At 45.7% G+C, this 16,793-nt stretch overlaps 1 protein-coding gene across 2 annotated transcripts in view; it reads right to left on the bottom strand.

Moving 5' to 3' along the window:
- Nucleotides 1-16,793, bottom strand: part of ATP7A (ATPase copper transporting alpha) — a 132,440-nt gene that overhangs the window by 40,529 nt on the left and 75,118 nt on the right. For both annotated transcript variants that reach the window (XM_075323856.1, XM_075323854.1), the window contains exons 9-13: nt 14,927-15,149; nt 12,835-13,068; nt 6,789-6,880; nt 6,369-6,496; nt 4,296-4,450 (exon numbers count right to left, since the gene is read on the bottom strand). In XM_075323856.1, the coding sequence (XP_075179971.1) occupies nt 4,296-4,450; nt 6,369-6,496; nt 6,789-6,880; nt 12,835-13,068; nt 14,927-15,149 (832 nt within the window). The remainder of the gene's footprint in view (nt 1-4,295; nt 4,451-6,368; nt 6,497-6,788; nt 6,881-12,834; nt 13,069-14,926; nt 15,150-16,793) is intronic.

Below are 16,793 nucleotides of genomic sequence, written 5' to 3' on the forward strand. Positions count from 1 at the left end.
ACTTGTCCCTTGAGAGAGCCGAGTGACAAACCCTTGTCCATTCCGGATTGAAGGAATGAAAGAAAAGTGGGTAAGGCAAACGGCCAGGGAGTAAAACCATTATCAGAGCACCAGGATAAGAAGATCCGACAAGATCTGTAATAGATCTTGGCGGACGTTGGTTTCCTGGCCTGTCTCATAGTGGCAATGACATCCTGAGATAATCCTGAAGACGCTAGGAGCCAGGACTCAATGGCCACACAGTCAGGTTGAGGGCCACAGAATTCAGATGGAAAAACGGCCCTTGTGACAGCAAGTCTGGGCGGTCTGGAAGCGCCCACGGTTGACCCACCGTGAGATGCCACAGATCCGGGTACCACGATCGCCTCGGCCAATCTGGAGCGACGAGAATGGCGCGACGACAGTCGGACCTGATCTTGTGTAACACTCTGGGCAGCATCGCCAGAGGAGGAAATATGAGAATGCATGAGTGGATGTGTGCCTCCTTCCACACAAAGCATAAAACTGAGGAGCCCGTGATGCACGGGAGGGTGTATAGGCAGAGGGGAGGGGTTACACTTTTAAAGTGTAATACTTTGTGTGGCCTCCGGAGGCAGAAGCTATACACCCAATTGTCTGGGTCTCCCAATGGAGCGACAAAGAAAAGTGGCATATCAATCAGAAACTATGTATTTTGGCCGAGGTCATTTTCACACCTTCAGGGACTCTAAAGAGCACTACCATCTTTCTCCCCATGATTCAAGCACAAAACATGACTCCTCCACCTCCCTGCTGACATCACAGCCTTACAAGAACATGGTAGCCATCCACCACCCACTGCTCCACCCATCTGGATCATCTTGGGTTCCACAGTACTTATCAGTAAACTAGACTGTTTTAAAATTAGTCTTCATGCATGTCTGGGCCCACTGCAATCGCTTCTACTGGGATGCTGAATAGTAGGTTTATGCACAACCCCTGGTGGATCCTATATCTTGAGGTTCACAGGACTCCGGAGGCACCAGAAGCTTCAAATACCTGTTTGCTAATTAGTAATGGTATTTTACTAGCTGCTCTCTTAATTGGATGATACATTTGTTTGGCAAAAATCTTCATCATTATGCCTTTATCTGCACAAACTCGTCTGAGCCGTTCATCAGCCAACACTTGATTTTTCGGGAAATATCTAATGTTTTCATACGTAGTCCAAGGCATTGTGCTATTTCACACTTTTCAGCAGCAAAGTGATTCTTTTTCTTTCCCATATTGCTTGAAACCTATTGCGTATTTATTACTGTGGATTATCCTTGTTCTTAAAGGGAATCGGTCACCAGGTTTTTGCTACCTCATCTGACAGCAGCATAATATAAAGAAGGCCTGCGGAGACACCATCACATGTTTCTCAACTCTGGCAGGAAACTAGCCAGGTCTTTCACCGGGAAGGAACAACCACGGGAAGGGCAGTCTCCAGTCAAGGAGACCACCTATGCCAAACATGGTATCCATCCACAGACAGCTGTTTCGGGGTATTTGCCCCTCATCAGTGTGGAGTAGGAATCTGGCTAGTGGGAGCATTGCCTAGTAAAAGACTATGTGAGCAAGGATGGTTGACCTTAGGGAGATCAACATCCACCACTGCGGAGACACCATCATGTGTTTCTCAACGCAGTGATTCTAGAGCAATACCCCCTGGGAAATATTCAAAGCAAGAAGGCCTGCGGAGACACCATCACATGTTTCTCAACTCTGGCAGGAAACTAGCCAGGTCTTTCACCGGGAAGGAACAACCACGGGAAGGGCAGTCTCCAGTCAAGGAGACCACCTATGCCAAACATGGTATCCATCCACAGACAGCCGTTTCGGGGTATTTGCCCCTCATCAGTGTGGAGTAGGAATCTGGCTAGTGGGAGCATTGCCTAGTAAAAGACTATGTGAGCAAGGATGGTTGACCTTAGGGAGATCAACATCCACCACTGCGGAGACACCATCATGTGTTTCTCAACGCAGTGATTCTAGAGCAATACCCCCTGGGAAATATTCAAAGCAAGAAGGCCTGCGGAGACACCATCACATGTTTCTGAACTCTGGCAGGAAACTAGCCAGGTCTTTCACCGGGAAGGAACAACCACGGGAAGGGCAGTCTCCAGTCAAGGAGACCACCTATGCCAAACATGGTATCCATCCACAGACAGCCGTTTCGGGGTATTTGCCCCTCATCAGTGTGGAGTAGGAATCTGGCTAGTGGGAGCATTGCCTAGTAAAAGACTATGTGAGCAAGGATGGTTGACCTTAGGGAGATCAACATCCACCACTGCGGAGACACCATCATGTGTTTCTCAACGCAGTGATTCTAGAGCAATACCCCCTGGGAAATATTCAAAGCAAGAAGGCCTGCGGAGACACCATCACATGTTTCTCAACTCTGGCAGGAAACTAGCCAGGTCTTTCACCGGGAAGGAACAACCACGGGAAGGGCAGTCTCCAGTCAAGGAGACCACCTATGCCAAACATGGTATCCATCCACAGACAGCCGTTTCGGGGTATTTGCCCCTCATCAGTGTGGAGTAGGAATCTGGCTAGTGGGAGCATTGCCTAGTAAAAGACTATGTGAGCAAGGATGGTTGACCTTAGGGAGATCAACATCCACCACTGCGGAGACACCATCATGTGTTTCTCAACGCAGTGATTCTAGAGCAATACCCCCTGGGAAATATTCAAAGCAAGAAGGCCTGCGGAGACACCATCACATGTTTCTCAACTCTGGCAGGAAACTAGCCAGGTCTTTCACCGGGAAGGAACAACCACGGGAAGGGCAGTCTCCAGTCAAGGAGACCACCTATGCCAAACATGGTATCCATCCACAGACAGCCGTTTCGGGGTATTTGCCCCTCATCAGTGTGGAGTAGGAATCTGGCTAGTGGGAGCATTGCCTAGTAAAAGATGTGGATGGATACCATGTTTGGCATAGGTGGTCTCCTTGACTGGAGACTGCCCTTCCCGTGGTTGTTCCTTCCCGGTGAAAGACCTGGCTAGTTTCCTGCCAGAGTTGAGAAACATGTGATGGTGTCTCCGCAGGCCTTCTTGCTTTGAATATTTCCCAGGGGGTATTGCTCTAGAATCACTGCGTTGAGAAACACATGATGGTGTCTCCGCAGTGGTGGATGTTGATCTCCCTAAGGTCAACCATCCTTGCTCACACAGCAGCATAATATAGAGACAGAGACCCTGATTCTAGCGATGTGTCACTTATTGAGCTGTTTGCTGTCACATTGATAAAATCAATGTTTTCTCTGCTGTAGATCAAGCAGTTATACAGAGCTCATGAATATGCTGGACTACCTGGCAGAAAACCAAGTAGTGCTGTAATGATAATCTTCTGCTGATTAAACAGTGATTTTATCAAAACTACACTAAGCAGCACAGTAAGTGACACATCGTTGGAATTAGGGTCTCTGTCTCTACATTATGTGGCTTTTAAATAAGGTGGCAAAAATCAGATGACAGATTCCCTTTAAGTTGTTTTTCCGTTTGTTAATTAGGAAACTAATTATTGTTGAGATGATTATGATGATGAGACTCAAGCAGTCTCTCGGGATCTGACTGCTGTTTCAAATTATAATGTCATGTGTGCACACGAGACTAAATAACGGACTACAAGTCAGTTATAACTAGCTCCATGAAAGACGCTGACCAACTGATCTTTATTCTCCTCGGACAAAGCTTTTATAGTAAGGGTGTATACAAAAGTATGGTCCAATCAAGTATCGCAGGTCAAGGCTTCAAGACGTATAGGAATTTGCATAATCTCTATTGGATTGGTCAGTCCAAACTTTAGGAATTCTCCTTTGTTCATCATCTTGGGTGTGGACAGGATGTGGCAGCCATCTTTAAGTTACATATGCTGGTATATACTGTGTTAAGGAAAATCACTAAATATGCAATATACATATATACGTGTTAGTAAGAAACAAAAGCATTCATAAATATGTGTGTTAGTTTACATCTACTGAACTATATACCTGAGTCTATGAAATGGCTGAATTAAGTATTTCAGTTTACTCAATTCTTATCCTCGACATTATTACCGGTGTTTGAGATTGAATTCAGTGATCCAAGGAGCCCTGAGATACAATACCATCCATCACTTTATTTGAAAAAAAACAAAACCTAAACAAATTATATCTTTATGACCCTTAAATCGAAGTTGCCTAATAATTTGGAACACTGTGCAGAAAGGAATATGGGTGATCACGTCTGATCTGGATTCAAAAAAGAAAGTCCATTATCACATGTGACTTTATAGGGGGAGCGGTTACCTTGGATGTCTGGGCTTCTTCTACAAGTTTAACTATTTGAGATAAGGTAGTGTCTGAACCGACATGGGTGGCGGAGATGAGTAAAGAGCCATTCTGGTTGATCGAGCCAGCAATAACGCTGCTTCCTGGCTTCTTAGCCACAGGCATGGCCTCACCTGGGAAAACACATGGTGTAGATTCAGGTCAGACAGTAAATGCTGAAAGTCAAGTTATGTACATGGCCTCTTGCAAGTGCACATTATATAAAATTACACGTACGAGGTTACACAATCTGCTATAAATAGGATGTTATGAGATTACTTCCTAGGAGTAATCAGAATGATTAATAATCATTTTGCAAATTTAATTAACCAAAATGAAAGCCGCCATCACAAGCACAAGACTGTTATTTCAGCATACAATACGCCAGGTTATAAAATCGACTGTAAATATTAAAAAGGATCTCTACAAAAGGATTGGGGACGATAAGTTAAAAAAAAAAAAAAAATAGGTCCATGTCAAAATTAGGTCATTTCAGCATTACGGATAAAAAGGACTAAGACAAGTTCACTAGTAATATGCACAATGTGCCTATAAAGCCGGACAGTAAACATGAGCAATCACGAGGTTAGTTTTTTGAACCGAATGCCAACTTAAAAAAACAGGGACTGGGTTCGGAGTTCAGATGCTTTACGTGCAACTTAACTCGCGTGACCTTCGCTGTGCTCGGGTACGCTCGGTACTCAGCCCTGGGTGAGCCGCATGCAGTGTTTCACCGGCTCGCTCTGGGGGTAACAACAGCGTGATCAGATGTAGTGTAACAAAAGAAAAAATAAAACATATTGAAAATGCTTGCCCACCCTTCCCCGGCAGTAATCTGCTTATGGCTGGCTGTATGTGGACAGAGACTCAAACTACAAATCACTGTTTTCGAACCTCCTTGGGCCAAGTTCAGAACAGTGGAGGTTCGATGTGTTTGTTGCTAGCGAACCAAACCTCCAAAGGTTTGCTTATCTTTACCAGACAGTACACCTTGTTTCATGGCACATGCAGAGACCAGTGGAGGATGCAGGAAGCAGCAGCACGAGAACACCGGTGGACCGGTAAGATGAATGCTTAGTAATTCTGAACCTTTTAAAGGGAACCGGTCTCCAGATTTGGTGACTATAAGCCACGGCCACCACTAGTGAACTCTTATATACAGCATTCTAGAATACTGTATATAAGAGTCCATGCCTCTGTATAGAAAGAAAAAAACAAAACACTTTTATAATACTCACCTAGGGGGCGGTTTGGTCCGATGGGCGTCACTGCTCTCCGGTCTGGCGCCACCTCTCAGCGGCGATCGCCATCCTTCTTCTGAGGCCCGTGTGCATGACGTGTTCTACGTCATCCACATAGGCAGGCATTGAGGTCCTGTGCAGGCGCACTTTGCTCTGCCCTGCTTAGGGCAGATCAAAGTATTGTAGTGCACCTGCGCAGGCGGTCTTTAACCTTTTCTCACACTTGCGCATTACAGTATTTTGATCTGCCCTCAGAAGGGCAGATCAAAGTGCACCTGTGCAGGACCGCAATGCCAGCCTGTGTGGCTGATGTAGGCACGTCGTCCATACTGAGCTGGGTAGAAGGAGGACGGAGATTGCAGTGGAGAGGAGGCACAGGACCGGAGAGAGGAGACGCTGGATCAGAGAGCAGTCACATCCATCGAACCGAACTGCCCCTTAGGTTAGTTTTATAAAAGTATTTTATACGTTATGCAGCGTGACCTGGGCTCTTATATACAGTATTCTGGAATCCTGTACATAAGAGCTCACTGGTGGTGGCAGTAGCTTATAGTAGCCAAATCTGGTGACAGGTTCTCTTTAAAGAATACTTCAAGAGGCCTCATTAACATGACTGTAAATCAGCATTAACATGTAATGCCAAATGACAAAAAAAAAATAAATAAATCATGGATTCTGGATTTGCATACATTTGTTAAGGTTTATGAGTAAGGCCATAAAGGTTATTAGAACAAGATAGCACAAAAGAACACCAATCATAAAAATCTACACAATCAACAGCCAGAGGCTTCTCTACAGCGTCAGTAAGTACCTGTAATCAGAGACTCATCCACCATAGAGTGGCCTTCAATAACTCGCCCATCCACAGGAAACTTTCCACCGGGCACCACTTTTACAATGTCCCCTCTCTGCACCAATTCCACGTCAACCTGCTCCTCCCTGTGACACAGAAAAGTATACTGAATATCCATCAGATTGAATACTTGACATTATTTTTTGGAAAACATGGACGTTCCGTCATTCACGTGTGAAGGTCCGTAACTCCTACCGGTCACGGATTTCTCGACCCAAACTCAGCAGACTTATATACGAGGGTGTTAATTGCAGGTCAGGAGCCTGTGGCCGGTCTGTGTATCATCGTCCGCCCGCTGATCGGGACATACAGATATCTAAATCCAGTTTTATCATTTTAAAACATTAAATACATCTGTAATAGAAAAGATAATGTTACCCCAAGACAGAGTTGTCAGGCCTCAGGGTCACGATTGTAGCTTCAGTTGCTTGTAGTGAAATGAGTCGTGCCAGGGCTTCTGATGTTTTACCCTGGGAAAAAAAAAATATCACAATAGCTTTTTTTTATACATATAATACCAAAACTGATGAATAATAATCTGACTGAAGCTTTTTTCAATTTCAGCCCATTGCATCTTTGATGTTAAAAATCCAAAGTAATACAATAATAGGGAATTTCCCAGAAGAGCATTGCATGGCCTATAAGTCTCTTTACACCGGTATGCAGGCATGTCACATTCCACAAGGAAAGACATTACCTCGTAGACCCAGTCAGAGGCCTCACATACAACCAATTCAGACAGTTTGCTTTCCACTGAAGAGACACAACACAACAAAATACAGGCATATGAAAAAGTTTGGACACCCCTATTAATGTTAACCTTTTTTCTTTATAACAATTTGGGTTTTTGCAGCAGCTATTTCAGTTTCATATATCTAATAACTGATGGACTGAGTAATATTTCTGGATTGAAATGAGGTTTCTTGTACTAACAGAAAATGTGCAATCCGCATTTAAACAAAATTTGACAGGTGCAAAAGTATGGGCAACTCAACATAAAAGTGACAAAATTTTGTAGATCCTCCTTTTGCATAAATAACAGCCTCTAGTCGCTTTCTGTAGCTTTTAATGAGTTCCTGGATGAATGTATATTTGACCATTCCTGTTTACAAAACAATTCCAGTTCAGTTAAGTTTGATGGTCGCCGAGCATGGACAGCACGCTTCAAATCATCCCGCAGATTTTCAATGATATTCAGGTCTGGGGACTGGGATGGCCATTCCAGAACATTGTAATTGTTCCTCTGCATGAATGCCTGAGTAGATTTGGAGCGGTGTTTTGGATCATTGTCTTGCTGAAATATCCATCCCCTGCGTAACTTCAACTTCGTCACTGATTCTTGCACATTATTGTCAAGAATCTGCTGATACTGAGTTGAATCCATGCGACCCTCAACTTTAGCAAGATTCCTGGTGCCGGCATTGGCCACACAGCCCCAAAGCATGATGGAACCTCCACCAAATTTTACTGTGGGTAGCAAGTACTGTTCTTGGAATGCCGTGTTTTTTTGCCTCCATGCATAACGCCTTTTTGTATGACCAAACAACTCAATCTTTGTTTCATCAGTCCACAGGACCTTCTTCCAAAATGTAACTGGCTTGTCCAAATGTGCTTTTGCATACCTCAGGCGACTGTTTGTGGCATGCTTGCAGAAATGGCTTCTTTCGCATCACTCTCCCATACAGCTGCTCCTTTTGCAACGTGCGCTGTATTGTTGACCAATGCACATTGACACTATCTGCAGCAAGATGATGCTGCAGGTCTTTGGAGATGGTCTGTGGATTGTTCTTGACTGTTCTCACCATTCTTCTTCTCTGCCTTTCTGATATTTTTCTTGGCCTGCCACTTCTGGGCTTGACAAGAACTGTACCTGTGTTCTTCCATTTCCTTACTATGTTCCTCACAGTGGAAACTGACAGTTTAAATCTCTGAGACAACTTTTTGTATCCTTCCCCTGAACAACTATGTTGAATAATCTTTGTTTTCAGATCATTTGAGAGTTGTTTTGAGGAGCTCATAATGCCACTCTTCATAGGAGATTCAAATAGGAGAACAACTTGCAAGTGGCCACCTTAAATACCTTTTCTCAGGATTGGATACACCTGCCTATGAAGTTCAAAGCTCAATGAGGTTACAAAACCAATTTAGTGCTTCAGTAAATCAGTAAAAAGTAGTTAGGAGTGTTCAAATCAAGAAATTGATAAGGGTGCCCATACTTTTGCACCGGTCAAATTTTGTTTAAATGCGGATTTCACATTTTCTGTTAGTACAATAAACCTCATTTCAATCCAGAAAAATTACTCAGTCCATCAGTTTCAATTGGCAATTCGGCCACGCCCCGCCCCGCCCCCCTCACGCAATGCACGCTAGCTCTGGCCCCGCCCCCTCCCTCCCCCCGCGCATTCCCCGAACTGACACGGCTGTCACGGAGGTGAGTACTGTACTCCCCCCCCCCCCGTGCATTCCCCGAACTGACACGGCTGTCACGGAGGTGAGTACAGTACTCTCCCCCCACCCCCCCCCCCCCCCCACCCCCGGCCCCCGCTCGCACGGGAGTGGTGTGGATACGTTGGTAACCATGCTTACAAGCGCATCAAGGTCCTGCTCCGGCGGAAGATCCACACGCACACACATAACAGCACACACACAAACATACACATCAGATTACACTCACTCTCACACACACACACCTCACACACACCTCACACACACCTCACACACACCTCACATCGCATCCACATACTCACAACATCCTGGGATATCGCTTGCTTCTCGGCCTCGATACTGTGCTGTTGTGATCTTCCAGGACCTGACGGAGGATCACATGGCCAGAGGCATGTGATATCTCCGGATGTTGTGAGTATCAGCGCGTATGTGCGATATCGTCAGTGTCTGTGTGTGTGAGTGTATGCGATCGGGTGTGTGTGAGTGTATGCGATCGGGTGTGTGTGAGTGGATGCGATCGGGTGTGTGTGAGTGGATGCGATCGGGTGTGTGTGAGTGGATGCGATCGGGTGTGTGTGAGTGGATGCGATCGGGTGTGTGAGTGTCGGCAGAGGAGCACGGCGTGCTGGAGGAGGCTGGGAGCAGAGAGGCTGATCATGGGGAAGGCTGGGAGGAGAGAGGCTGATGCTGGGGGAGGCTGGGAGGGGGAGGCTGATGCTGGGGGAGGCTGGGACGAGGGAGGCTGATGCTGGTGGAGGCTGATGCTGGGGGAGGCTGATGCTGGGGGAGGCTGGAAGGAGAGAGGCTAATGCTGGTGGAGGCTGATGCTTGGGGAGGCTGATGCTGGGGGAGACTGGGAGGGGAAGGCTGATGCTGAGGGAGGCTGGGAGGAAGGAGGCTGGGAGGAGAGAGGCTGATCCTGGGGAAGGCTGGGAACGGGAGGCTGATGCTGAGGGAGGCTGGAAGGAGAGAGGCTGATGCTGGGGGAGGCTGGAAGGAGAGAGGCTGATCCTGGTGGAGGCTGATGCTGGGGGAGACTGGGAGCGGAAGGCTGATGCTGAGGGAGGCTGGGAGGGGGAGGCTGGGAGGAAGGAGGCTGGGAGGAGAGAGGCTGATCCTGGGGAAGGCTGGGAAGAGGAGGCTGATGCTGAGGGAGGCTGGAAGGAGAGAGGCTGATGCTGGGGGAGGCTGGAAGGAGAGAGGCTGAGGCTGGGAGGAGAGAGGCTGATGCTGGGGAAGGCTGATGCTGAGGGAGGCTGGGAGGGGAAAGCTGATGCTGGGGAAGGCTGGGAGGAGAGAGGCTGATCCTGGGGAAGGCTGGGAGAGGGAGGCTGATGCTGGAGGAGGCTGGAAGGAGAGAGGCTGATGCTGGCGGAGGCTGATGCTGGGGGAGGCTGGAAGGAGAGAGGCTGATGCTTGGGGAGGCTGGGAGAGGGAGGCTGATGCTGAGGGAGGCTGGGAGGAGGGAGGCTGGGAGAGGTAGGCTGAGAGAAGAGAGGCTGATGCACACACACACACACACACACGCGCGCGCGCACTGCACTGCACTGCACAACACACCACACACACACACACACACACTGGGAACCACAAACAACTGCCCTACACAGACACCCACACACACAGACAACGCTGGACACACACAACACCCAACACACAAACACCGCGGCACACACAAATATACGCACATACCGCACAACACACACATTGCACAAAACATACCTCCCCCCAAAACACACCACACACACACAAACCGCGCAACACACACACAGCGCTCCACAAACAACGCAACACACATACAACACCGCTCTCACCCCCCGTCACACCCAGACAACACCCAGAACATGTACAGCGCCTACACAAACACTTGGTAACTACACACAACAACATCTCTCATATATATATATATATATATAATAAAAATCATACATGAACTACACAATACGTAAATTCTAGAATACCCGATGCGTAGAATCGGGCCACCTTCTAGTTCAACATAGTTGTTCAGGGGAAGGATACAAAAAGTTGTCTCAGAGATTTAAACTGTCAGTTTCCACTGTGAGGAACATAATAAGGAAATGGAAGAACACAGGTACAGTTCTTGTTAAGCCCAGAAGTGGCAGGCCAAGAAAAATATCAGAAACACAGAAAATCAGAATGGCGAGAACAGTCACGGACAATCCACAGACAACCTCCAAAGACCTGCAGCTTCATCTTGCTGCAGATGGTGTCAATGTGCATCGGTCAACAATACAGCGCACTTGCACAAGGAGAATCTGTATGGGAGAGTGATGCGAAAGAAGCCATTTCTGCAAACACGACACAAACAGAGTTGCCTGAGGTATGCAAAAGCACATTTGGACAAGCCAGTTACATTTTGGAAGAAGGTCCTGTGGACTGATGAAACAAAGATTGAGTTGTTTGGTCATACAAAAAGGCGTTATGCATGGAGGCAAAAAAACACGGCATTCCAAGAAAAGCACTTGCTACCCACAGTAAAATTTGGTGGAGGTTCCATAATGCTTTGGGGCTGTGTGGCCAATGCCGGCACCGGGAATCTTGTTAAAGTTGAGGGTCGCATGGATTCAACTCAGTATCAGCAGATTATTGACAATAATGTGCAAGAATCAGTGACGAAGTTGAAGTTACGCAGGGGATGGATATTTCAGCAAGACAATGATCCAAAACACCGCTCCAAATCTACTCAGATATTCATGCAGAGGAACAATTACAATGTTCTGGAATGGCCATCCCAGGCCCCAGACCTGAATATCATTGAAAATCTGTGGGATGATTTGAAGCGTGCTGTCCATGCTCGACCATCAAACTTAACTGGAATTGTTTTGTAAACAGGAATGGTCAAATATACCTTCATCCAGGAACTCATTAAAAAGCTACAGGAAGCGACTAGAGGCTGTTATTTTTGCAAAAGGAGGATCTACAAAATATTAATGTCACTTTTAATGTTGAGGTGCCCATACTTTTGCACCGGTCAAATTTTAAGTGCGGATTGCACATTTTCTGTTAGTACAATAAACCTCATTTCAATCCAGAAATATTACTCAGTCCACCAGTTATTAGATATATGAAACTGACATAGCTGTTGCAAAAACACAAATTGTTATAAAGAAAAAAGGTTAACATTTAATAGGTGTGCCCAAACTTTTTCATATGACTAAGTGTGAAGATCAGCAGGTAGACGTCACTATTGATAAAATGTCACTGCCGCCACTGACAAGTGTCACAGTCATGCAACATTTAGTCACTCTGGACCAGCGTCGGACTGGCTACCGGAGGAATCTCCTGTAAGTTACCTGCATTGCACTCCAGAGCTCTCACCTGAGCGCCAGAGTGCAGCCTAGACTGAGCCACGAGCGCCGTATTATGATTGATTCCCCGGCATTTACGGTTCGGTTCATGACAGCTGCAGACAGGCCGGGGTGATTTCCGATGCTCTCACCTGAACTACGGAGATCAGCCCGGCCTGTCCGCAGCTGTCATGAACTGAACTGCAATCTCCAGGGAATCAATCACTCGGCGCTCGCGGCTCACTCCTGCAAACTCTGAGATCAGTCCAGGCTGCAGGTGAGAGCTCCGGAGTGCAAAGCAGGTAACTAATCCAGGCCTGGAATTACTAGAGATTCCTCCGGTAGCCAGTCCGACGCTGCTCTGGACAATACATTAACAGACAGGTGGACGCCAATATGAAAAATATAACATAGTACTCAATTCCACTAAAAAAAAAAAAAAGTAATATACAATAATAAGACATACTATGTGATACACAATCATTTGCTGGACCCCCTGTATTTTATATATAGGAATATAGACATATTTGCATATACAAGGGGGAAACTCCACAAAAGCACCTAAACTTTACAGACAGTAGGTGCAATAATTCCTTGTAAATACCCCTTGATCTTCTGATAATCTTCATTCCCTTCTTGTAACTACTGTAATAAAGCAAATTACCGCTTACCTTTGCAACATGCTCCAGCCACCGGCCCAATGCAATGAAGACGAACAGCATCGGTGGGGTGTCAAAAAAGGTAATTGGGTTTACTTTGGCTTTTTCAAACATTGCAACCAGAAGGATGACCAGCGAATAAATAAACGCAATGGAGGTGGCTAGAACTATAAGTACATCCATGTTAGCAGTCTTATGCTTCAAGGCTTTGTATGCTTGAATGTAGAAGTACCATCCGCCGAAAAACTGAAACATAGACAACAGATGATCAAAAGTGGCCATAAAGAATATTTCTACAATATAATGTACAATTCTTATTTGTCTAGCCCCTCATCGTTCCATAGCAAATATCACTATGGTTCTCAAAGTAAGGCTACTTTCACACTTCAGTCGTTTCAAATCCTCCAGGTCCGTCGTTGCGACTGAACAATGGATCCGTCATTTTTTAGCTGTCAACGGACGCAACGGATGAGTTATTTCACAGGATTACATTCACTGGAATCCTGTAAAAAAAACTGATCCCGTCACGTCCGTTACATCCGTTGTGCGTCCGTTTTTTACGATGGATCCGTCATGATCTGTTTGTTTTTGGGACAGCCCAATGGGAGTGCTTGACATGCTGGGCATGCTCAGCAGAACATGATGGAATCCAGCACTGGATTCCGTCATGTGATGGATTACGGCAGAATCCTGCACCGTAGACAACCATTATACCTCTTGACCGATTGCGACGGAATCCTGCGCATTTCGTTTTTTTGACGCTCCAAAAAACGTTAGTGTAATTTCCTTTCGCCTGACGGTCAGTCATTCCACGACTGATCCGTCGTGCGGTGGATGCAATGCAGGGCCATCAGTGGCAATCCATCGTTAATACAAGTCTATGGGAAAAACGGAATCCTGCAAAATATTTTACAGGATACCGTATATTCTCAAGGCAACGGATTGTGACTGATGGAAAAAAACTGAAGTGTGAAAGTAGCCTAAGGCTAGGTTCACACTTCCGTTGTTTTGCATCAGTCACAATCCGTCGCCTTGAGGAATTACGGTATCCTGCAAAATATTTAGCAGGAATCCAGTTTTTCCCCATAGACTTCTATTAGTGACGGATTGCGAATAATGATGCTGCGTTGCATCCGCTGCGTTGCGGTCAGTCGTTTTTTAACTGACCGCCGGGCAGGAGCAACGCAGCCTGTAACATTTTTTGGGCAGCGCAATCCGTAGGATTTTGTTGCGCATGCTCTCTCTGGCTCCCTGCACACGTAACCAGGATACACATCGGGTAACCAAGCAATGCGCTTTGGTTAGTTACCCGATATTTACACTGGTTACGTGTGCAGGGAGCCAGCGCTAATCGGTGTACGGTGGTATCCAAGTTAAATATCGGGTAACCAAGCAAAAAGTGCTTTGTTTTTAGTTACTCGATATTTACCCTGGATACGTGTGCAAGGAGGCCGACACTTCCCCCCCTCAGCTCTGCCCCCTCCCGCACTCCGCATGTGTACACACACACACACACACACACACACACACACTCACTTGTCCCCAGCCCTGAAGTCCCCGCGGCACTGACGTCCTCAGCTCAACGGCCCCGCTCGGCTCCGCCCCCTCGCGCTCCAGCCTCCTCGCGCTCCGCCCCCCGCACACAACGGAGTCCGACAATGATTTCTGTTCTTTGTCATCCGTTGTACAACGCATCAGTCACATGCGTCAAGCAACGCATGTGACTGATGCAAAACAACGGAAATGTGAACCTAGCCTAAGGTGCAGGGTTTTCCATCGAGTAGAAAAGACCCTGGTATTAGGTTTTCCCTACATAACCTTATCATGATGGGACAATGTTTTACAAATATTATAGTTTCTATGGAGTCTTCCATAGTTCTTTCTATATAGTAGTATAAGGGATAGGATAACCCAGGGCTGAGGCCCCTATTCCCAAGAGCCGAAGCCTCATAGTAAGTCTCTATGCTATGTATGCACTTGAGTAGGACTGCCAAAAACTCAGGTCTTCCAGCGATATAAAAGAAAAACTATTGTGACTTGTAATTAACATAAATGTCATTTCTGACTTAATATGACAAGTGTTTCCTTTACTAAGGTGAATTACCTGTACGGGGACACACAGCAGGAAGGACAGCAGGTTCATGATGGACAATCCGGGCAAGATCTGATACTCCAGGACCATGGTCGGGTGATACGTTGTTATATCATCCAGTGTGATGTTGTGGTGGTGAAGCATCATGTGATCACTGTCCATGAACATCATATAGATCATTAACCCCATTACAGGAATACAAAAGAACAAACTAATCAGAAACGAATGTTTCCACCTGGAAAGAAAAACATCAGATCATGTCCCAGGTTAGAACAATGGCAGCATCAACACAAAGTGAAGACGACGCTTTATATTATGAACTTCAAGCCAAGAAAAGGATACAGACAGTGCAATCTTTATAACAAAAAACACTGAAGACATTATCTCTTATGCAGTGGTTTTTGTCTTTTATTTCGGTATGTCATGCTTTAAACAAAGCTGCATTTTTATATATGTACGTCCTTGGATTTGACAATACATTATTGATACAGTTATGTGCAGATGACATGCGGGGAGGGTTTAACAGAAACACACTACAGTGGAACCTTGGTTTAAGAGTAACTTGGTTTGAGAGCGTTTTGCAAGACAAGCAAAGCTTTTTACAAATTTGTAACTTGGTTTAAGAGCAATGCTTTGCAATAAGAGCAAATATTCACCGTGCACACGTCCGGTTCTGTTCTTTCACTGCGTTCTAACCCACTTTGGTGGCAACTATCTGTCCATATGTACTGTATACTTTATACCATTGTACAGTACAGTATATACTATATAGCATGTCTATCAATTTGCATATGTGGATACAGTATTGTACTTTCTTATTGATAACCAGTACAGCACATTGCTTGTACTGTACCTCCCGCACACCAATTCTATTGGAAGATAATGTGCAATTTAATTTGTTTTACATGTTTTTTACTGTACAGTATTTTGCATTATTGTACTGCAATAATTTTACATGAATACAGTAGATTTTGTATTACTGTAATAAGTATTTATAATTACTGTAAATATTTTTGGGTTGTGGAACGAATTGTCTGCATTTCAATTACTTCCTATGGGAAAACAAGCTTTGATATAAGAGTAACTTGGTTTAAGAGCACACTCCCGGAACCAATTATGTTCGTAATGCAAGGTTCCATTGTATTAGTTTTTTACCTGCATATTTTTCGCATCTAATGCATGTCTATGTGGAAAATCTGCACATAAAACTCAGCGTACCCAAGAGAATAAAAAACTCACCAATAACTCATCGTGGGAGTGTAACCTTACAGTTTGTAATTGTGAGTATATGAGCTCCATTTTTTTCTCCCTGATGAATTAAGCAATTATAGGTCATGTCTACCTATATCTGGCCTGTATTAGCTCCGATATTTGTCTGCTAAAACTTGTATAGGAATGCTATATGGGGACTAAAGGGGGCTTTACACGCAACGACATCACTAACGAGATGTCGTTGAAGGTCACGGAATTCTTGACGCACATCCGGCCTCGTTACCGACATCGATGTGTGTGAAACGTAGGAACAACCGCTAACGACCAAAATTACTCACCTAATCGTTGATCGTTGACACGTCGTTCTAATCCCAAATATCGTTGCTGCTGCAGGACGCAGGTTGTTTGTCGTTCCTGAGGCAGCACACATCGCTACATGTGACACCCTGGGAACGAGGAACAACACCGTACCTGCGTCCTCCGGCAACGAGGTGGGTGTCACTTTCTTTCAGTTGCTCTCCGCCCCTCCGCTTCTATTGGACGGCTGCCATGTGACGTTGCTGTGACGACGCACAAACCGCCCCTTAGAAAGGAGGCGGTTCGCTGGCAACAGCGACGTCGCTAGGCAGGTAAGTACGTGTGACGGGGCCTAGCGATGTTGTGCGCC

Source organism: Anomaloglossus baeobatrachus, chromosome 9 (genome assembly GCF_048569485.1).
Source record: "Anomaloglossus baeobatrachus isolate aAnoBae1 chromosome 9, aAnoBae1.hap1, whole genome shotgun sequence".
In the NCBI taxonomy this organism is placed as follows: Eukaryota; Metazoa; Chordata; class Amphibia; order Anura; family Aromobatidae; genus Anomaloglossus; species Anomaloglossus baeobatrachus.